At 37.6% G+C, this 22,836-nt stretch overlaps 5 protein-coding genes and 1 long non-coding RNA gene across 6 annotated transcripts; 4 read left to right on the forward strand and 2 right to left on the reverse strand.

Moving 5' to 3' along the window:
• The first annotated feature begins 4,163 nt into the window (after positions 1-4,163).
• On the forward strand, positions 4,164-5,361 carry LOC126612127 (basic leucine zipper 43-like). The gene has a single exon (XM_050280438.1). The coding sequence runs from the start codon at positions 4,592-4,594 to the stop codon at positions 5,198-5,200; it is 609 nt and encodes a 202-aa protein (XP_050136395.1). The 5' UTR covers positions 4,164-4,591; the 3' UTR covers positions 5,201-5,361.
• A 62-nt stretch (positions 5,362-5,423) lies between these two features.
• Positions 5,424-6,508, forward strand: LOC126612128 (uncharacterized). The gene is made up of 2 exons (XR_007618969.1): positions 5,424-6,122; positions 6,297-6,508. It is a non-coding gene; the product is annotated as an uncharacterized LOC126612128 (long non-coding RNA).
• Positions 6,509-6,686: 178 nt separating this feature from the next.
• Positions 6,687-9,388, reverse strand: LOC126612126 (pentatricopeptide repeat-containing protein At3g49170, chloroplastic). Its single transcript, XM_050280437.1, has one exon. The coding sequence runs from the start codon at positions 9,324-9,326 to the stop codon at positions 6,789-6,791; it is 2,538 nt and encodes an 845-aa protein (XP_050136394.1). The 5' UTR covers positions 9,327-9,388; the 3' UTR covers positions 6,687-6,788.
• Positions 9,389-10,258: 870 nt separating this feature from the next.
• Positions 10,259-13,124, forward strand: LOC126611378 (probable galacturonosyltransferase 9). The gene is made up of 3 exons (XM_050279613.1): positions 10,259-10,703; positions 11,023-12,261; positions 12,492-13,124. The coding sequence occupies exons 1-3, from the start codon at positions 10,530-10,532 to the stop codon at positions 12,765-12,767; spliced, it is 1,689 nt and encodes a 562-aa protein (XP_050135570.1). The 5' UTR covers positions 10,259-10,529; the 3' UTR covers positions 12,768-13,124.
• Positions 13,125-15,206: 2,082 nt separating this feature from the next.
• On the forward strand, positions 15,207-18,234 carry LOC126611037 (6-phosphogluconate dehydrogenase, decarboxylating 2). Its single transcript, XM_050279213.1, has 2 exons — positions 15,207-15,484; positions 16,461-18,234. Exon 2 carries the CDS (start codon positions 16,469-16,471, stop codon positions 17,933-17,935), a length of 1,467 nt encoding a protein of 488 aa, XP_050135170.1. The 5' UTR covers positions 15,207-15,484; positions 16,461-16,468; the 3' UTR covers positions 17,936-18,234.
• A 1,667-nt stretch (positions 18,235-19,901) lies between these two features.
• Positions 19,902-20,620, reverse strand: LOC126612196 (protein SOB FIVE-LIKE 3-like). The gene has a single exon (XM_050280548.1). It carries the CDS (start codon positions 20,454-20,456, stop codon positions 20,082-20,084), a length of 375 nt encoding a protein of 124 aa, XP_050136505.1. The 5' UTR covers positions 20,457-20,620; the 3' UTR covers positions 19,902-20,081.
• Between the last annotated feature and the right edge of the window lie 2,216 nt (positions 20,621-22,836).

The raw sequence follows: 22,836 nt of genomic DNA on the forward strand, positions 1-22,836 counted from the left end.
ATGCATTAACATAAGCCATTAAAGCATGAGTTCAAAAAAAGATAGTGCTATTCACACACCCTTATTAATTTTTTGTCATTGATTTTTATCAATTCATTCAACCTGAAGGTACTAAGAAAGATGTATGAGAAATAAAAATGAGTGTGTAGATATCACTACACTTACAAAAAATCTCCTTGAGCTACAACCCACCTTAGCGTTACGGGTGGCTCCACCCGTGGTTTCATCCAAAACAACAAAACTTGAATTTAAAAACACATATATCACTAGAAAATCATGATTTTGGATTGGAGTAACTGCTAGTGCCTAAACCCTACCAGATTCACAACTGTATTACTAGAAAGAAAGTGCGAGAGAATCATATGAGTTCAAGTAGCCTTCAAATACACAACTTCCTAATATATTCTCGCAACCCAACAAACCAAGTCTCAAATGCATAATTTCTTGCAAATTAACCAAGACTCTTGATACTACGTACACTCTATAAAAGTAAACTGTTGAGGAAATAAAACCAACAAAGAGATATATATATATATATATATATATATATATATATATAAAGTTATAACTCGATTAAGGATTATAATGCATACGTACGAATGATATGAGAAGGGCTGAAAAACAAAAGCAACTCCCCCAGCCAACCACCGTCATGAAGGGGCCTTGTTGGATGAAAACCTCCACGCCCTACCCTAGCTAGCCACTTCATCACCCTGCAATCACCATTTCTAACAAAAACAAAAAATGCAATGACAGAGGTTGCCTTAGTGGGGTGCACATAGGGTCATCTGGGCATCTAAGGACAATACCCAAAAACTTGCATACAGCCCTTGATTGGTGGAGGAGCGTGAAAAGACGCTACAGAAACCCTAGAGAGAGAGAGAGAGAGAGAGAGAGAGAGAGAGAGAGAGAGAGCTTTTTTGTTTTGAGTTTGACAAGCCAAGCAATAGGGCTAGGGGGGTGGTGCACTAAGCACCCACGCGCGCTTGTTAGCCAGGGCCCACGTGTGACATCTATAGTGCGCTCGCGTTTTTCTCGTCTGCCTACTTTGTTCATGTCGTGACTCGTGTCGTTGTCTCATTGTTTGTTGTTAATATTTTAGGTGTTTCCTTTCTATTATTTAAGAATAAAAAAAATAGAATTGGATTTCTTTTGGAGTGTCATTCGGTACGAAAAGGGATGGAGTTAAATCAAGAACCCTTCCGTGCACAACCCAGACCGTCATTGTAGGGCAAATGTCGCAGGTTGAGACATTATTTTCCCAAAATGCCCTTGGAGGCTTGGATTGTAGTAAATGTCCAACAAAGTTCAAGGGTAAAGTGGAAACAAATGAAGAGATATGGGGGAATGATTTTGGGACGTAGATAAGATATGTTAGTTGAGTGAGGGGAAAAATGGAGTTCTATCAACATATCCAATATTACTTTCACTCACGTTTGGTTTGAAGGCAAAGTGCCATGCCAAATTGAGGTTGAAAGTTTCTTTTGGGGTGTATTCCTTTAATTTGAGTGTGTACTTATAGTACACATAGCCAAATATGCGTCAAGAACTTACTAAATATGGACACATGAAGAGAGATATAAAGATAAGAAAACTAGAATCGTGATCGAAAACAGTCTCTCATATTATACTCCTGAAACTTTAGAATTTTGTTAAGAACAATTTGTTCATGCATGTTTTAGTACTTGAAAGCAGAATTCAAACTTGCATGTACCATGCACTACCCAAATTGATGAAACGCATAAATGTAAGCTAGCTGTTGAATTACACATTGCCTGGCATGCTTATAGTTAAAGTTTGCTGCTTTTTTCTGGCCTCCTTGATCGAACAATTGGCCAGCTGAGTAGATAAATAACCAATCATAGATGCATGATCGAAAAAAATGGCTTCGCATGCTGATAGCTAAAGTTAGCTGCGTACATTGAATTGATAACACTCTTTTCACCAGCAAATTACAAACCAACCTTATACCACCAGAGACACTTGCATACCAGCGTGTATGTTCGGTCCCATTTTCGCGTGACGTCACGTTGACTATGTTCTATGATCAGCGTTACATGGAGAAGGGGGAAATACAACCCAGGGTCAGCGAATTACTTCTCCTTTATCACACACACACTGACATACTTAAGGAGTTGAAACTAAGTGATGCAGCATTGACCAACCAAATGCAGTTATCTACACTATGTACAAGTACAACTGAGCATAAAGACATACTCCAAATCCTGGGTTTTTTCAACTACTTACTCATCCACCTCTATATACTCCAAATCCTCAAAGAAAATAAAATAGAGAGAAGTAGGGAACACGAGAAGGACAATTGCAAGACAAGAAAAGATAGAGCAGTCTAAACCTGTCTCATGGCATTGTTGACCATTCAGTCCACTCAACTTGACCCAACCCAAACCCTCAGGTGTAGAGAGAGAGAGAGAGAGAGAGAGAGAGAGAGAGAGAGAGAGAGAATTTGCCTGATCGTCAGTAAGAGTAAGATTTTGGTTCCTGTATCCATTCAAAGCTCTTTTAGTTAGTGGAAGACTGCATTTTAAAGTACATCCATGAATCCCATAAGAGTTTTCCACTCAGTAACATCTGCTAATTTGAATGGCTTGAACAAAAACTAATCTTTTTTCCATGTTCCTGCTACAACTGCCTTAATTTGACCTAAGTGCACCATTAATTATGCTTAAATATTTAACCAAGCCAGGGAAAAGAGAGATCTACTATTGCAATTAAGATATGGTTTCAGTAACGTTACTTTTCTAATAAATATTTGTCACGTGCTTAAAAATTGAATTATGTGTTCAATAAATACTTGTTATGTGGTGAATTAGTGATAAGAAAATATACTTCCAATGAAGGCCAAACTAATTTGGGCTAGCACAATTTGTCCTCAACTGGCAATATGGTAATACAAACTGATTTTTATAATAATTCAGATTGTTAATAATTGAGTTGCATTTCTCTTTCTTGGAGAATGTATGCTTGCACCTTTGTACCTCAGCTTCCAAAAGAAGACAAGAAAGTTGTCCAATCTCTCACTTTAAATGTCCTCTATGTATGTTTCTAGCTTGAGCTTTTGTAGACTTCAATTGCTAAGTGGTGTATGGGATTAGCATATTGCTATACGTATTTCGTATTTAATCGGAGTAGAAGATATTAGTCCAGCAAACTATTTGGATTATCTACATTCTACTCCTTTTGAAAGGATTTCTAGAATTAAAACCAATATAAAAAAAGGAAAACTAATGAAAATAGATTGAAAACTTTGAGTTTTAATGATAAGGACAAAATAAAGGGTAAAGTGAATAGTACCAGAATTGACTTTTTAGTGTAAAAATATGATTTTTCATTAAAGTGAACAGTACATAGTGCTTTTCGTTAAAATTCCCAAAAAAAAATTATAAATCAAGTTCTTGGTGCGCAAAACAAAAAAGAAGCTACTTTTCTGTTATTTTTCCCAGCAGGCTAACAGGATTAGAACCTAAAAATGGCAGAGGGCGGATGTTGCTAACGATTGAACAAATTATTGTTAAGTACGGTTGATTAATTGGTATACCAATAGGGAGTTGAAGAAAGTTGAGATTCTGTCATAAAATCAATTTGCATTATAGGAAGCAACCTAATCTCTTATAAGCTTTGCAAGGTTTTCTCCTTTCAAGGATGGGGACTCTTTTACTTTTATATCCTCACATAGCCCTTCATGCGTGACGAATTTTCAAGTTAAACACGTGACCAACACCAATTAGGTGACGTGAAGACGTGTGGCGGTTGGACTTCACATGTGGTTAATTTCACACATGGGCTAACCTGCTTTGATACTATAACGAAAGTTGAAGTTCTACCATAAAACTAATTGGTAATAATGAAAGTCAGCCAACCTCTTACCAGCCCTTGTAAGGTTTATCTTTTCACCGACGTGAGACTTTTTCCTTTCACATCTCAATTGAGTTTAAGTGTTTGATGAGTCAGTGATCAGCACCTTAATTATTTTAACCGGTACGTAAAAGTTCTTGCCTTTCTAAGCCTCTTTAATTTCTTTCCCCGTAGACTTGACAAAGGCACACCAAAATTAAGATAGACTTCTTGATCCCATTTTCTCTTGCACTGCATTATTTTGCCTAAACATTCTTCCATTAAAATAATTGTACTCCGAATTATAACACAAAAACTCTCTCTCTCTCTCTCTCATGTTAGCGGAGATTTGATCTGAAAAATGATTATCCACAAACACTACTTGTAATCCCCCATGTTACATGTATGTATGTAAAAATATCATTTCATGCATACATGCATGTAGCCATCGAACCATGGATGCATGCCCATAACGAACACATAAATGAGAGACAAACATCTCGCGTACATTCATGTACACATAGATGAATGTGATGATGCTGCATAAAATAGAGACATGATAGCATGATTTTCCAATCAGCTGAGCTTTGAAGGCACTTTCTCACACTTTTCACCCTATAAAGGCCTCCTCTCCTCGAGCCTCTTTCCCCCCTTCTAACACAACCAAAAACTAAGTACTCTCCACTCACCTTCTTCACCACGAAGTCCTTGCATTTATCCGTCGAAAGTTTGAGAAGTCATGCAGCCCGGTGAGGTCACTGGAATCCATTACCTCGTTCCTTCGAGCTCATCATCTCCCTACCCTCCTTTTAGCATGAGCACTCAAAGCAATGCAACCGCTTTTGAATTCAACCGGTTTTCTAGCCCATTGTACAATTTCCAATATCCTACTTCCCAACTTCAAGAAATTAATAACAATCCACAGCAACCATCGTCCTTCAGTAGTAACTCAACCTCTGATGAGGCTGATGAGCAGCAACTCAGTCTCATCAATGAGAGGAAACAAAGACGAATGATATCTAACAGAGAATCTGCACGCAGATCACGTATGCGCAAGCAGAAGCACCTTGATGAACTCTGGTCACAAGTGGTTTGGCTTAGAAAGGAGAATCACCAAATTTTGGAAAAGCTGAACCATGTCTCAGAGTCACATGAGAAGGTTCTGCAAGAGAATGCTCAGCTCAAAGAGGAAACTTCCGAGCTTCGCCAAATGCTCAATGACCTGCAACTGCACAGTCCTTATCATCCTTCCCTTCGAGACCTCGAGGATGTCCCTTGCAACACAGCTTATCTGAGAGCAGAGTCCTCAAACCAGTCCATCACAAGTTCCACGGATTTGCTAGGCTAAGACCGATGGACACTGAGTTCTTATCATTTCTCCATTTTTCCCATTATCCATCTATTTTGATCTTCTGTTTGTGTAGAAGTCAACTAAACCTCAACTCACTTTAAAATCTGTATCAGATCCAAGCAAATAAGCAATAAAATGTTTTGGTCAAATTTTCAGCACCGTCTAGAATCTTATCTATAACAAATAAATTTCCTAAATCATGTAAAATTCTTACTAAATTAGCTGCATGAAGTTTTTTTGGTCAAGAAGTAGCTGCATGAAGTTAAAGACTGCTTGTTCCGAAAAAAACCCTGATCATCAAAAAATTATCGGATCACCAGCTCACTACCGATAGAGCTAGTAATTTATCATCAATACTTCTAGAACTATTCAAAAAAAAAAAGAAAGTACAGCAATAATTTCAGGTGTACAAGAAAAAAAAATGCAATGGATGGAGCAGGGAATGGCTACGGTGGGGGGAGAGTTGGTCATGACGCAGAAATAAAAGTGGTGAAAATGGGAGTTGGTTCGTGATATTAAAATTACTATAAAACGAAAGGCATTCACAAAAGCTATCCACTAACGTATAAAGTCCAATTGAGCACTGTTTTCAGCTTTTTAGAGGGCTGGCTTGACTGAATGTAATATGGTTTATTTTGTTTTGGTTTTGCAATTTGTTCTCTCATTTGGATACTTTCTCAAAGACTTCATCTCTCTCCCTTTCTTTCCTTTCTGCAATACCTTATTTTCCTATGAAGATCTGCAAACATAAGAACCTTGATATTTTAATTATATATATTTCCAGTGATGATCGTTTACAGGCATTATACGCAATCAAATCAGAGTCGAAATCAAGCCCAAGGCCGCTAAATTTCAACTCGATCTCATCAGAATGAAACCAATAAGGATTTACTGGTTTGAAACATCTCTTGAAATTTAAGTAAGTTCCAAAGTTTTGTTTAGTAGCATAACAGAAATACTGATTTTTAGTAGCTAATTTGATCCTAAATTGTGCTAATATTATATTGCAAAACATTATATATTCCCTCTAATTTTTCTTGAATTTAATTAAATAGAAACTAAAGAAGTGCACTAATAGGAGTTCATAATACAGGACAAAGGAAGAAAAGAGAAAATCAAGGCTCAGTTCCAACAAAAAGTTTTCAGAAGGGGGAATATGGGGAAAGCTCTAGCAAAAGGTTCCGTCGATACTCTTTCCAAAATTATATTTTACATCAAATACATCAAATGTAAAAGAATAAGACGCGAAATCATGCAATTTTATTTAAAGCAATCAGAAAGCAGTATACATCAATAGTAATACAATGTGCAGATATGAACTGTACAGTGTACAATTAGAAAAACAAGGAACTGGGGCCTCAAAAATTTGAATAAGAAACTTACGAATCCGCCTGCTAGTGTAGGCTCTATGATGAAACGAAGCTCCTGTTGATCCACCTCTACAGAAAAATCTTAAACATTCTCAAAGACAAAGCAGAGGATGTGAAATGAAAGATTGGAAACCGTAAATTAGATTCATTGGAAAATACATACATCCTGCTAGGAGATTATTCTATCATTTACAGTTTGAATTTATGTAACAATATCACCAGTATTCGTTGCAAGAGCATCTCCCGTCCTTGAAATGATGAAACCGATTTGAATCTCTTACTACTATTTCTCTCCCAGTGGCTTCCGAAATATACTTAATCGCAGTGTGGCAGTCTCCGCAAACACGGAGATTCTTAAATACTCTAATAGGTTTTGATTTCGATGTGCTAATAAGACCAAACGCCACTGCTATTTTCTCACTGTGTTGAAACAAGTAAAATCCTTTTTGTTCCTCTTCCACATCATGAAGTACAAAATCTGTATTCGGGACATAGCCCAGTTTCTTTATCCTTGAGCCCAATTGATCCAGTTCATCATAAATCTCCTTTGCCTTCGGGTGTGAAGTATCCCCAACATGAAACTTGTGGATCTTATTTTTCACCTCTATCCAGCTAGAACCTACTTCTTTGATCAAATACTTCTCTTTCATATATTTTCTTACTTTTGCCACTTCTTCCCACCGACCAGTGGAAGCATACAAATTCGATAGTAAACTATATGCTGCCGAATCACGTGGGTTCTGCTCGATAATCATCTTTGCTGCATGTTTACCAAGCTCTATGTTACCATGCACTCGGCAGGCTCCAAGAAATGTCCGCCAGATGAGTTCATCAGCTGTAAAAGGCATTGAGTTAATAAACTCGAGGGCTTCTACAAGGGATCCTGAGCGGCCTAATAAATCAACCATGCATGCGTAATGTTCCATTCTTGGGACAACACCATGTTTTTTCTGCATTTCCTTGAAGTGTTTCCAACCCTCATCAACCAAACCCGCATGGCTGCAAGCTGACAAAACAGCAATATATGTGATCTCATTAGGTTTTATTCCGGCCTCAAGCATTTTGTTGAACATTTCCACCGCTGCAGCTGCATATCCATGTTTTGCAAAACCCGTGATCATTGAAGTCCATGATATAACATTCCAATCTTCCATCTCATTGAAAACTAGAAAAGCAGCATCTATGTTTCCACACCTAGAATACATGGAAACCAAAGCGTTACAAATGATTTGGTTTGACTCAAGTCCTGACTTTATTATCCGGGCATGGATTTGTTCGCCCTTACTAGCAGCACAAATGCTTGCAGCTCCACTCAAGAGACTAGAAAATGTGAAAGCACTAGCCCCATATCCTGTATCCTGAATTTCATGAAAAAGTCCAAAGGCTTCTTCTGCATCTAAATGCTTGGCATATGCATCAACGATTGTGTTATAAGATATCAAATTTTTCTCATACAGAACATCAAAAGATTTGCGGGCATCTTCCACCTGGCCAGACTTTGAGTACATGGTGATAAGCGAATTTCCTACACAGTTAACGGAAGCAAGACCTGATTTCACTGCCAGGGAGTGAATTTGTTCACCCTTACACAGATCCGAAAGATTTGCACAAGCCTTCAGAATGCTAGAAAATGTGAAATGATTTGGTGGAACATGACCTGACATCATTTCAACAAAGAGTTTGATGGCTTCCTCATCACCCTTTCCGCTCTGCACATATCCATTGATAATTGCAGTCCATGACATAACATTATGGTTTGGCATCCGATCAAATACCTTCCTCGCATCATTCATCGATCCATCAGCTACACACTTGGCATACATGTCCACCAAACAACACCCGACACAATGACCTAAAGCCAATCCAGACCGTATAACCCACGAATGCAATTGCTGCCCCAGTGAAAGTGATTCCAACTTTGTACACGCCGATATAACACCACTTAGTGCAAACTGGTCGGGCATGAATCCACTCAACAACATATCCACATACAAACCAATAGCCTCTCTGGGGAAACCCATCTGTGCAAACCTAGTAATGATCAAAGTCCACGTCACCGCATCCGTCTCAGGCATTTCCTCAAACACCTTATACGCTTCACCCAAATCTCCACCACCCTTCGCAAACATATCGATCAATGAACACCCAACACACACATCAGACCCAAGATACCCACCTTTGATCACCGACCCAAAAATTACCTTCCCAATCCCAATATTCCGGGCATTCGAACACGCCCGAATCACAGATGCAAAGCAATACTCATTCGGGTAAAACCCATGTTCGAGCATATCAAGAAACGTCGAGATCGCTTCGAATCCCATATCATTGTTCGCAAAACAAGACACCATGGCGCTCCAAGAAACCAAATTTCTCTCACTGCCCATGTTTTCGAAGATCGAATTCGCCTTCTTCCAGTCCCCAGATTTCGAATACAAGCTAATCAAGGAGTTCAGAAGTACCTGGTCGGGTTCGAGCTGGGAGTGAGCCAACCGGTCGTGGACGAGCTTGCCCAGGTCGAAGTTCCGGGACCGGATGCAGGACTTGATGAGGAGTGAGTAGGTGGGGAGGTCGGGGTGGATCCCGCGCTGCGCCAGGAGATCAAGGGTGGTGATTGCTTTGCGGAGATGGCCGACATTAATTTGGTTGATCAGACGGTTGTTGAGAAGCTCAAAGTTGGTGGCTTTCGGACTGAGAGGAGGAGGTGGAGGGAGTTTGGCGGGAGCGGGAAGAGAGAGGCTGAGGCCCGGCATATTATCTCTAACGGCCAAGTCTGAATTCCATTTCCAAATTTCAGTTATTCACTGCAAGGTTTGGTGGGAGGTTGATCAATGATAATCCATTTGTTTGGGTTGGGCCCGGACAACATAAACACAAAGCAATATTGGGCTTTTGGACTTGTATTAGAAAATTGATGGGCTTTGTCTTACAATTTTGAAACAATTTGTACTCTACTTTTTATTGACACAATCGATGCTGGAAAGTGGCGTTTCGAATTTTTTTTACTTAGTTTTAAGCATTTTACTTTTGAACCTTATCCTGAATAGGGTTATAGCTCGAACGAATTCGAAGTTGATTTTTACCTACCCCAATTTTCTCAATCTAGATTTCAAAATTGAGTCTATAGTCAACCATGAGATATTTTTTAAACCTCAATTGAGATTTAAATTGTTGGGTTAGGCTTATCCCATAAATCTTTTTAACTTAGTGCTAATTTGCTAAAGTATTATGACTTTCATGGCTTGACAAAAAGTCAAACATTTTCTGTCCTCATCTTGTACTCCTTGTAAACAAGTAATTATTCCTTCCACTAAATCTACCAAGATCATAAATTCGAGTATTTAAAATTTAATTTAACAGTTAAAGTTATTTTAGCTTTTAAAGTGAACCCCTGTTTGTAACTGTTAGATCAAATTTCAAAGACTCAGATTTGTGGTCTTGGTGAATTTGATGAAAAGAATCCAGAGAAGATCCATTTCCATTATAAACTCTCTTATTACATGGTATATGGCCCACCCCACATCCAACACCTATTATTATATTAATATTTTTTATTAAAAAATTATTATTAACATTCTAAAAATCTTATTTAACACTTCAAAATTTCTTTAATTAAAAATAAAAATACAGTATAAAATAAGATTTTTGAAAAACTAAATAAAAATGAAAACACCGACACGAAAATTAGATCTCTCCTCACTCGGAGGTTTGATCTCGTCCACGCTCTCACACATGGTCTTCTTCTTCACACCCAGCTGAGATCTCACACACTCACACACTTCCAATCACCTTCTCTCTCTCTCTGTCTCTCTCTCTCTCTCTCTCCTCATTCCACTTTCCAATCAGCTGAGAGACAGAACTTGAACTCTTTTGCTGCCGCTGCTATAATCAAAACACCATTCGATCATTCTCTGTTTTGAGGTCGAGAGCGCTCTGATCGGAGCTTGGTTGCTGCAATGGCGGTGGCCGTGCGTGGCAGCCGTGGCGGAGGCGGGTCGGGTTTTGGCGGGTTCAGCCTCCGGAGCTTCTTCTCGTATCGGATCTTTGTCTCGGCTATGTTCTCTCTGCTCTTCATTGCCACGCTCTCTGTTATCCTCACCACAAATCCTTCGACTCCACACCACGACTCTGTATGTATTGCCCTCTCTTCCTCAATCCGTTTTCTATCATTTAATTTTGTAATTAATCGAGATTTAGATTGAAATTTCGAAGCTTTAGCAAAACCCAGATGTCAATTTCACTGATTAATTACAACCCACATTCTAATTTCTAATTTTCACATTTGAACAAATCTCAGATTGTAAAAAAAAAAACCCCCAAATTAAGTAAAAAGTAAAAAAAAAAAAAAAACCCATGTAAAAAACTTTGACTAAAGCAAAACCCAGATGTTAATTTTTTTTTCAATCAGATAGGATTGAAGTTTTAATCTTGAGGTCTAATTGATTGCAGGCACTTCCAACGACTGGAAACGCGTACATGCGTAGGACGTTTTTAGCTTTAAATTCTGATCCTTTGAAAACAAGATTAGATTTGATATATAAGCAAGCCAATGATCATGTTACTCTGGTGAATGCTTACGCGGCTTACGCCAGGAAGCTTAAGCTGGAGATATCTAGGCAAATGAGAATGTTTGATGATTTGACGTCGAATTTCTCTGAGCTTCAAATGAAGCCGGGTTACAGGACCGCGTTGTTTGAATCAGACGGTCCTTTGGATGAGGATGTTTTGAGGCATTTCGAGAAGGAGGTGAAGGATAAGGTCAAATTTGCTCGGCTAATGATTGGGGAGTCAAAGGAGAATTATGATAATCAGCTCAAGATTCAGAAGTTGAAGGATACCATTTTTGCTGTTAATGAGTTGCTTATAAAGGCAAAGAAGAATGGGGCATTTGCAAGCTCGATTGCTGCAAAATCGATACCAAAAAGTTTGCATTGTTTGGCCATGAGGCTTGTTGAGGAAAGAATTTCACATCCGGAGAAGTACAAGGAAGAGGAACCAAGCCCCGAATTTGAGGACCCAAGTTTGTACCATTATGCAATTTTTTCAGATAATATCATCGCTGTCTCAGTTGTGGTACGATCTGTGGTGAATAATTCCAATGAACCGTGGAGACATGTCTTCCATGTAGTTACAGATAGGATGAATCTTGCACCGATGAAGGTATGGTTTAAGATGAGGCCTGTGGAACGGGGTGCATATGTTGAGGTGAAGGCAGTAGAAGATTTTACTTTCTTGAACTCTTCATATGTGCCAGTCTTGAGGCAACTTGAGTCAGCAAAGTTGCAGAAGTTCTACTTTGAGAATCGGGCAGAGAATGCTACCAAGGATACACAAAACATGAAATATAGAAACCCCAAGTACTTGTCAATGTTGAATCACCTTCGGTTTTATTTGCCAGAGATGTATCCCAAACTGCACAAAATTCTCTTTTTGGATGATGATGTTGTGGTTCAAAAGGACTTGACAGGATTATGGAAGATCGATTTGGATGGGAAGGTGAATGGAGCTGTTGAGACCTGCTTTGGGTCCTTCCATCGGTACGCACAGTATCTGAATTTTTCACACCCTCTGATCAGGGAAAGGTTCAATCCGAGGGCATGTGCTTGGGCCTACGGGATGAATATATTTGATCTTGATGCTTGGAGGCAGGAGAAAAGCACTGAGCAGTACCATTACTGGCAGAACTTGGTAAGTGTTTTCTTGTTTTTAAATTCCTTGTGTGAGGGAAGATCAAGTGCCATTCGGGTTAGCATTTTCGAAGTTGTAACTTTTATTTACACAACCCAATTTATAATTTTCACTTGGAAATTACTACCCAAATGGCGCCATATATAGTTGAAGCACAATTGTGTTGTTACTAGTTGAGTGTTGAATACAATCATACAATTGTGAATAATTCTTGTCCATGAATTTTGCAGAATGAGGACCGCACTCTGTGGAAACTGGGGACTCTTCCGCCAGGGCTGATTACCTTCTACTCGACAACAAAGTCGTTGGACAAATCATGGCATGTGCTTGGGCTGGGGTACAATCCCAGTATTAGCATGGACGAGATTAGAAAAGCTGCGGTCATTCATTACAACGGAAACATGAAACCTTGGTTGGACGTTGCTATGAACCAATACAAGAAACTCTGGACTTATTATTTGGACAATGATATGGAATTTGTTCAGATGTGCAATTTTGGCTTATAGATAAGAAAAACCATCTTCGCAGCTCCACTCCAAGTTCATCAGCGAGTCACAGCTATCGTCTGTCACTGCTTACTAATTCTCACAAGTGTTGGATTCCTTCATTAATCTCAACCTCAGAGCAAAGCTCGGTGAGAAATTATGTCTTGGTCTTTTTTGTTTCTGGGAAAAGCTGTCTGTTATGCTTGCCTTAATGTTGTATCTGTTATTCATGTGAAGCATGGGTTGTAAACAGCCAGATTGGGAATGTATACGTAGCAATTCTTTTCCACTTTGCATAATATGTAATTCATAGATTCAGACTACTTGAAACCTACAGCATTCGTCAAATGAATCTGATCCTACCCTAAATTCTCTGTATCGAAAGACTTATCTCTCACTTTATATCGACAGGAAGTCGAGTAGAATGCAGTAAAGGTACATAATCTATGCCGTTTGTTGTTTATGAATGTTCTTAGTATTCCTTGCCAATGTTATTACATAATCATTAGGGAAGTGCTATTAGTACTTCAAAAATTGCATGCTATACTCTTCACAAGCGTATTTTTCTTTTTGAATGTAGAAAATTTGGAGAGTAGAGTGAGGAATTTGGAGTGCGAATAACAATATCCAATCATTATTCATTTATCATATTTGGTTGGAAGGTCTTATTTGTAGGACATAGCTACGATACATATACATTCACCATTTAAAAGTCAGCTTTTTAATCTAAAATGGTCATCATATTGCCATAACATCTCACTTTGATCCTTGAAATTTAAAATCGATATAAGTGATTTCTGAGTTTGTCCACCTTCGATTGTTTTAGTTTTTTTGTGAGAAATCTCTGTTAAATTGAGAGTAATTTTGTTAAATCAATCTGCCCCTTGAACATGTGGTTTCTTCAATTTAACAAAGATTTATCACAAAAGTAACAAAATGATTGATGGTGAACAATTTTAGGGATTACTTCTATTTTAGGGATTACTTCTATTGATTTTAAATTTAAGAGATTAAATTGAAGAGTTATGATAATCCAATAGACAATTTTGCCTAAAAAGCCTTTAATGGTCCATTATGACATGCTTTCTTGGTGAATGTATAAAGTAAAATGGAATGGGAGGCAGATTGTCTGTCCTTCTGTTATGGTGCCATTTCCATCTCTTCCTATTTGTACGGTCACGATTAAGCCACGTCAACATTTTATATTCTTATTGCTTTTTGTCTTATTATCTCTATTAAAAAATTAATATAAAATGTTGATGTGGTTTAACCGTGACCGCACAAATAGAAGGGGATTGGAAGGGCATTATAACAGGAGGGCAGACAATCTGCCTCCAATGGAATGTACCATAGTGAATTCCTGTGATTGTGATTGACTGATAAGAATTCACATTGTTGTGATGCAAACGGATCCGCAATCTCCTTAAATGGTGAATGTATTGGAACAGGATCCTCTGGATCCATCAAAACTGAGCTCACTAATCAATGAATCTGCACTGTTGAAATTTGATCAAACGGTTATAATTATTATAACTTTTAGGGGTCTCTGTTTGTAATTGTTAGATCAAATTTCAACGGTCCATATTCATTGATTAGTGGGCTTAGTTTTAAAGGATCCGAAGAGGATCCGATTATGAATGTATTAAGTAAATACAACTGGCGGGTTATGCAAAACGGGTATTTGTGGTGATGTGGATGCTTTGCAATTGGTGACATCATGTTGAGATGGCTAATGTGTGTGAAGAATGCGTATATTTGCAATTGGGTTGGTAATTTAATTAGCAAAAGTGCCCATCCAAACAATGTCCATGTCTGCTGTTCAAAAAAAAAAAAAAAAAAAAAAACAATGTCCATGTCAGATGCATATGCTTTCCTAGATCCGTTTCAGATTCTTATCATATTTAAAAATTAAATAAGTTAATTGAGTTAAAAATGGAGTTGTCTTTTCCTTTCTTTGTTTTAGTTAATGTTGGAGGGAATTTAACCCTTGAATCTTGACTTAGCCTAATGAGAACACATGTTTCCTACACGCATCATTTTTCTTCTCATACAAACTTTCTGTTATTTCTATCGTCGAATTATATAAATTAAATAAAAACAAAATACAAGATTAAACAAAATAATGTAAATATAAAAAAATATTGTGTGATTATCATTTTTTCAAGAATATGCATGCAATGCTCGCCTCTCGAGACAAGAGTATGAGGAGCATAGAGGTAGGCATTTCTTTACATAAATCTTGTTACGACTTTTTATTAAGAGAATGAAAAATGCATTGTTCGTCGGGAAAAAAAAACACAAATCATAAAGAATTCTTTTAAATCAATGAAAACTTTTATAGGAGCTTATAGCTAAATTGGTTAACTTTATTTGACTGTGCATTCGAAATTTTAAGTTCGACTCTCGTCTCTTGTGTACCGCTTAACAATAGTTGAACGAAGTTATATTAATACAGGAGTAAATTGAATTGGCGCCTGTCAACTGGTGTTACGCTGGATGGAGTTGCCATATCTCCACACCTAACCCACCTTCAACGACGGCGTGTCCACCTCACCAACCGAGCCAGTGGCCAATCTTGACCCGCTACAATATTCCCTAACTACCATCGAAAATCTTTTCTTAATATAAAAGCTCATCACTTTCCGCCTACCCCAGATCTTTGATTTCTTGGGTTCGCTCGATTTCCTCAGATTTTCAATCCCCCTTCTCTCCTTACAGAAGAACACTTTCAGTTTCAGGTTCGGATCCTTTTGCTTTCTGGGTTTTGATCAAAACGTTCCCTTTCACTGCTGTACTTTACTGAATGCAATTACAGCCATTAAATTATTTGACTGACCCCGGTTAAAAATCGTAGCTTTTTTCTAAAACTTGATTGGTTGCCATGATTTGGGATTTTTGATCTGTGTTTCCTTTGTTAGTGTTATTCGGTTGCTCATAATCTTGACGATGATTTTCGTTTTGCACTGATCTGTGGATTCTTGGAATTTTTCAGATTGATTAGATCATGCTTTTTAGTTCATCCAGTCATTTGGTTGATGGGTTGTGGAGTTTATGATTTTTATATTAATATGATTGAATTTTGTTTTAGATAAGTAAAGAGTAAGTGGGTCTGGTTTAATTTGGTTAGCTTCAGAGAACAATTGGACTGTAAAAGTGAGGGCTTAGTGAGGCAATGAAGGTTTAGTTTCTTTTGTTTGTTTGTTTGTTTGTCCATTGAGTCGATCGGAACAATTGGACTGTAAAAGTGAGGGCATAGTGATTCAAACTGGGCTAACACCTGTGTTCGTTAGATTTGTTAGTTTAGTGTTATTCATCTGAGGATCAGATACTTAATGTTTAATCTCGTCTATGTTCTACAATACGAAATTAGTATGCAGGGCTTACCGGCTTAGTAAGTTCTTATGGGAGTATCATTGTTCATTAGATTTGTTATTTTTGTTTAATACATCTGAGAGTCATATACATAATTTTTAATCTTATCAATGATATACAATGCTGCAATTAGGATGTAGGCATTGGAATATGTGATTAGCTGTGAAATTAATTTATGATCTATTGTTTTGTAATTTGAGCAATTGAAGTTTGTTGGATTTCATCAAAGCATCCTGACATTTTGTTTTTCGTGACTAAGGTCTCTCAGATCTGTACTTCGTATTTTGCCATTATATGGATATAAAATTGACGCTCTCGCTAACAAATCCAAATGTCAAACAGGCAAAAAGATGGCTGCAACACCAAAACCTACAAGAATAGGCCTTGCCGGTTTGGCTGTCATGGGCCAAAATTTGGCTCTCAACATTGCAGAGAAAGGCTTCCCCATTTCGGTATACAATAGAACTACCTCCAAAGTTGATGAGACCGTTGAGCGAGCTAAAAAGGAAGGAAACCTTCCCCTTTATGGATTCCATGATCCCGAATCTTTTGTTAAGTCAATCCAGAAACCCCGTGTCGTGATCATGCTTGTCAAGGCTGGGGCGCCCGTTGACCAGACCATAAAGACCCTCTCCGTCTACCTGGAGAAAGGTGACTGCATCATTGATGGTGGTAATGAGTGGTATGAGAATACTGAGAGGAGGGAGAAAGCCATGGCTGAACTAGGTCTTCTTTACCTTGGAATGGGAGTTTCAGGTGGTGAGGAGGGTGCTCGATACGGGCCTTCTATGATGCCTGGAGGTTCCTTTGAGGCCTATAAGTACATTGAAGACATTCTTCTTAAGGTGTCAGCTCAAGTTCCGGACAGTGGTCCTTGTGTGACTTACATTGGCAAAGGTGGGTCTGGTAACTTTGTCAAGATGATTCACAATGGGATTGAATACGGCGATATGCAGCTGATAGCGGAGGCTTATGATGTACTGAAATCAGTAGGAAAGTTGTCAAATGAGGAACTCCAAAAAGTTTTCTCAGAGTGGAACAAAGGTGAACTTCTCAGTTTCCTGATTGAAATCACTGCTGATATATTTGGAATCAAGGATGACAAGGGAGATGGATATTTGGTCGACAAGGTTTTGGACAAGACTGGCATGAAGGGTACTGGTAAATGGACCGTACAGCAAGCTGCTGAACTATCAGTTGCTGCTCCAACAATTGAATCTTCATTGGATGCAAGGTTCCTCAGTGGGTTAAAGGACGAGAGGGTTAAAGCAGCTAAAGTGTTCAAATCAGCCGGCTTTGAGGATAGCTTGAACACCCCAGAGGTGGATAAGGCAAAGTTGATCGATGATGTGAGGCAAGCACTTTATGCATCAAAGATATGCAGTTATGCACAAGGGATGAATTTGATCCGTGCAAAGAGTATTGAGCAGGGATGGGACTTGAAGTTGGGCGAATTGGCCAGGATCTGGAAGGGAGGTTGCATCATTCGTGCGGTGTTCCTAGACAGAATTAAGAAGGCATATGACAGGAATGCTGATCTTGCAAACCTTCTTGTGGACCCAGAGTTCTCGAAAGAGATCGTTGAGAGGCAGTCTGCCTGGAGAAGGGTGGTATGCCTTGCAATCAACTCAGGCATCAGCACCCCTGGTATGTCAGCTAGTCTTGCTTATTTCGACTCCTACAGAAGGGAAAGCCTGCCCGCTAACTTGGTCCAAGCTCAGCGTGACTACTTCGGTGCTCACACATACGAAAGAACTGACATGGAAGGTGCTTTCCATACTGAATGGTTCAAAATCGCCAAACAGTCAAAGATTTAAGTCCAATTTCTGTGGCACATTCAACTCAAGCAGAGAACACTCCATCTGAATAATTTCTGCTGACGATTTTACGCTGGGCGGAGCTTCTGCCAACTCTTTTTCAGTGAAAAAATTTATCCCAAATAAGTTTTATCAGTTTATTTTTTAAGACTTTGAAGGGTGCTTTGTTATGCTCGTGCTTTTGGCAGATCTGTCCACGCCCACAACCCCTTTCTAACTTTGAAAGATGTAATTCTATTCAATTCAGGGGAACTCAAAATTTTTATATTTATCTCAATTTCAGCAGCTCTAATTAGATATTTTTGTGCTTTTTTCTTGCAATTATTGACTTTTTTGTCTTTGTATGTGCCAAATATTCCTCAAATATTTACTTTGCTTTTGGGGTGTCAAATGTGTCCCATAAATCTGAATAATGTGGTTTCCATGTGCTAAATTCCCTTTAAATAAACCAAATCTGGTGAGGCATCACAGCTGTGAAAATTGGGTCCAGGAAAAGCCTAAATTGGTTGTCAATCATGAACTATTTTTCCTCCCATGCTCTACCTCTGTTGACTCTCAGCTAAAAAAATTGTATTCCACCTGTCAAAACTTGTATTCATATTCACTTTAGTTGTACCAAACCATATTCTCAAGTACCAAAACTTTTAAAGTACATCGATGTATGAATTACATTGTATAACTTAACAGCCGACTGAATGTGAGCTGAAGAATTTCATTATCGAAAATTCTAAAATATATTGATATATGGTTTACATTGTATAATTTAACGATTGACTGAATGTAAGTTGAAGAATTCAAGTACTGAAAATAATAAAGTAAATCGTTGTATAATCAACATTTTGTAACTTAAGGATCGACTGAATGTGAACCGAAGAATTTAGAGAAATTTAACGAGTGGATGATCCACTTACAAGACATTTATATTTTATATTGTTTGTATAGGACTCCCCAAATACTAAAGTAAAACAAGAATCTCTTGGTGAGAGGTGATTTTCTTATCTGATCTTCATGTTGACTTAAAGAATAATAGGACAAAAGGCAAGGCAAAAAGACATGTTCTATGGTTTCTCTATTAAATTCAATTCTCACTTTCCTAAACAAATGTTTGCATGTGTTCTAACTACTGCTGATAACATGCAGATTTCTCCAATGCGGGACAAATATTGATGGATGATTGCAGAATGTGAGTAGCCGGTCGATCTATACAATATAACTAGTTGACAGTTACTCACATCTCGCGATATTTGGGAATTAATGCATATATTATTGATAAAACGTGCAAATTTGATGACAAATTACAGATTTTGCTTTTATAAGTGGCAGAATATTCTTTGGAGTTGGAAGTACAGCCCATATTTGGTACTTGCTTTGCTGTTGCATTTGCACACCTGTTGCAGAAACTACTCGACCAATTTTTATTTTTAAAATTTTTTTTTGTAAAACTCTACCAATTTTTTTTCTGTCACAAAAAGAAAACCTCAGCATTCATAGTTGGCATTTGTCTTTCTATGTTGATCTTTTTCTTTCCAGCACGAATTGTTAACAACACACATTCTGCATAATAATTTCTAAGCTTTTAAAACTAGTGAATCAATATTTTCTTTTTTTTGCAGATAGCCACATGTATGCTTTCTGATCTTTCTTCTTTCCAGCAAATTGCTCACACTGTTTGCTTCATAGCCACATGAGACAGCGGCACAAACACTCCATACACAAAATGCATAATTGTCGAGAAAACTTGAGAGACAAACACACCATAATTTCATGCTTGCATTACAAAATACCGCCTTTTTCCGCCAGAAACTTAATTACTCCGAGATTGAAAGAATATGTTGTGACACAATTTAACCTTTACACTTTCAACGGATGTTTGTCCGAGCTGATGAATGTCCTAAAAGAAATGCAGAAAAAAAATGTCTAATGAGATACAAATTAAAAATCTAAATAAGAACGGTGGAACGAAGAATTTTCGTGGAAGAAAAGAGAAATATATATCCTTCCATTTGTGTATTCTACATATAAAGAAAAAATATACATCTTCTTCTTCATTTGCAAGCTTATAGTTTTAATTAACAACTATAATCTGCAGTACCCCTTGAGCCAGGACTTGACGACACGATCAAAGTTCATTAGCGCTGATTTCTCATTACTTCCTTTTGGTACTCTTTTCGCCAGTTTTCTTCTCTGGTTTGCTTGTGCTCTTGTGCCTAGATTGCTTGTTGTTATCGCGTTTGGAACGAGCGGTGCCTTTACTGTCTTTACTGCGCGAAGGCACGAGATCATGATGATGACTTGGGCCAGAAGAAGCATCAGAAGCCATTGAATCATCACTCTCATTGTCATCTTTGCCAACTTTTTTTCTGGTGAGATATGCGATGTGATGATGGTTTTCGTAACCGACGTCTTCAATATTGCTGCATTCGGGCTCATCTTCTTGCATGGGAGAGGCAATGTATGTTGTCCATCCTGATTCACTGCTGCTGCATCCTTCTGTGCCATAAAAATTTCTGAGGGGCTCCATTGCAAAACGAACGAGAGAGAGAGAGAGAGAGAGAGAGAGAGAGAGAGAATAAAGAGCTGCCTATGAGAATGCTAGAACAAAATGTATCATACTGAAGAAAACTATAACTAGTAATACTCTAAATAAACAAGAAAGAAGACAACTTTCCTGGATTTTAAATTGGATTAAAGTTGAACAAATGGTAGATTTTGAGGACTCAAAAATCTGTGGCATGAAGCTTCCATTTAAGGAGGAAAAATATTATAAAATGAGGTTGGTCTATTGGTCTGTAAAAAAATATTATCTTTATTTTTCACTTTATAATTGTTTCTAATTAAATAAAACTGCCGACTTTTAGTGCAAAATACAGATGATCTCATTTTTTTACAAGCAACGAGAATTAATGTAAAATCTAAAACACTTTTGAGTATCTACATAAATTCTATCTTGTGTAGGGAAAACATTACATTCCAGCGCATATTCCTCAAACTAGAAGAATATATGAGCCTCAGGCATGTTCATGACTCTCTTTTAGAACTGAACCTTTAAATCTGTGACTCAGCTTTCTATGAATGTGGGATAAAATGCAGAGAACCCAACTGGGGATTAGGATTTTAGATCAAGATTTTGAGAAATTTCCAACTTTTTTATGCTTAAGTTCTGTCCTTGCTTTGTTTGATGTTGTCTTTCTTAGAAGAGCTGGACAAGATTTATGCTTGTAAATCTCAGTTTGAATATTAAAAGTCTCAATCATGCATGACTCATGAACAAAAAAAGAAAGTCTAACTACTGCAAAGGGCTTGCAGCTTAGTTAGTTAAGGAGCATTTAACTTTGCGCGGAGGTTCTAAATTTGATTTCTCTCTCTCACGGTGGATTGTACACAAAGGAAAGGTTACAAAGTTGAAAATAGTAACTATAAGTTTCAAGCAAAGTGACAAAAGTGATGATAGATGCATGAATCTATACAATCAGTGATAATAAATTTTCTCTGAACACGAATCATTGGACACAATTTGGATTTTGGGTTGTTTCCCACTAACATTTTTGTGTTTAAAACACATTAACACTTTAATTCACATTTTTTTTCATTGAAAGTGAAATATTATTAAATTCGGAGAAAAACATTTACATCAGAAGCAAGAGTATTGAACAACCACTCCGGTTCAAAGCTATCTCAGGTATGAAGACTCTCCATTCGATGTGCTGCCCTATTACAAACTTGGAGAGCAAAAATGAACTCGACCAACCTCGGTTGTTATTTTATACGTTAAATATCCAAGAGATTACCTTCAATGACAACGTTGGCTTGTATAATCCCATTTATCATATCCACCAAAGTTTTTTGAATCCATTTGAAGCTGCGCACTACCTGAAAACCTTTCTCTACACAAGCCCCCAAAAGTATTGACAAATAGGATCTATGTAATTATCAAACTTTACACGTTTTCTCAGTGATTGTAGGGCAAATGTCAAACACAAGCAACAAATTCAAGATTTTGCATTAGTAACAAAATCTGAGATGTCATAAATGCCAAAATCTTATGATGTAAACGTCAGGAATGATTTAGGTGAGCAGCAAATTTGGGCTCTTGTTTTGTCAAAGGATAATGCTAGACTAATTAAAAATTTAAACTAAATTTGCAAGCTAAATGATGATGTAATAAGCACGATAATGCATATTTAAGTAATAATTCAATTATCAACAACTACATCATTTAGTTTAAGATGTTTGGGCTAAATATTCATTTCTTTTTGTGGGTTTATTTGGTTTTCTTTAAATCGTCGTTCGTTATTTCTCGAAGGTAGTTGTTATTTGTACAGGTACCCATGGCAAAGGGCAAGAAAAAACAAAGGTAGTAATTATTCACGTTGAATAGTAATTGCTCCAGTAATTTTTTATCCATACAAGAACTATCATGGTAGCATAATGCCAGCCTTGCGTCACATACCTCCAGGCAGCTCTTTGAACTTGCCTGACCTGCTGGAGCTTGAATAGGCCTTTTGCCTTGACAGTTCACCAATCGGTGGAAGTATTCTTAGCACTCTAAAATGTAAGCATGCACTTTTGCTTTAAGAAAACATAAGAGAAAAATTATACATAGAAGAGTGCATGATGATATCTTAGAGTGTCAATAACAACTTTCTTTATTTAATAATTGCTCCTTTTTTTTTTATTTAAAAAACATTTTAGCTTATTAAGGGAATTGAAGCTGTATATTTTGTTTGGTCAAACTGTAAATATATCATCTTCTTCTTAAGAAAAAAAAAACTGTAACCATATGTGCGTGTGTGTGCGCATGTACAAGCACTTTAAGGGAAGGAATCTCCATTTTTTTGAAAGAAAAAAATGGGGATTAGTTGTGGGACCTACTTTAAATCAAACTTTAACGATCCAAATCG

This window comes from Malus sylvestris, chromosome 17 (genome assembly GCF_916048215.2).
Source record: "Malus sylvestris chromosome 17, drMalSylv7.2, whole genome shotgun sequence".
Lineage (NCBI taxonomy): Eukaryota > Viridiplantae > Streptophyta > Magnoliopsida > Rosales > Rosaceae > Malus > Malus sylvestris.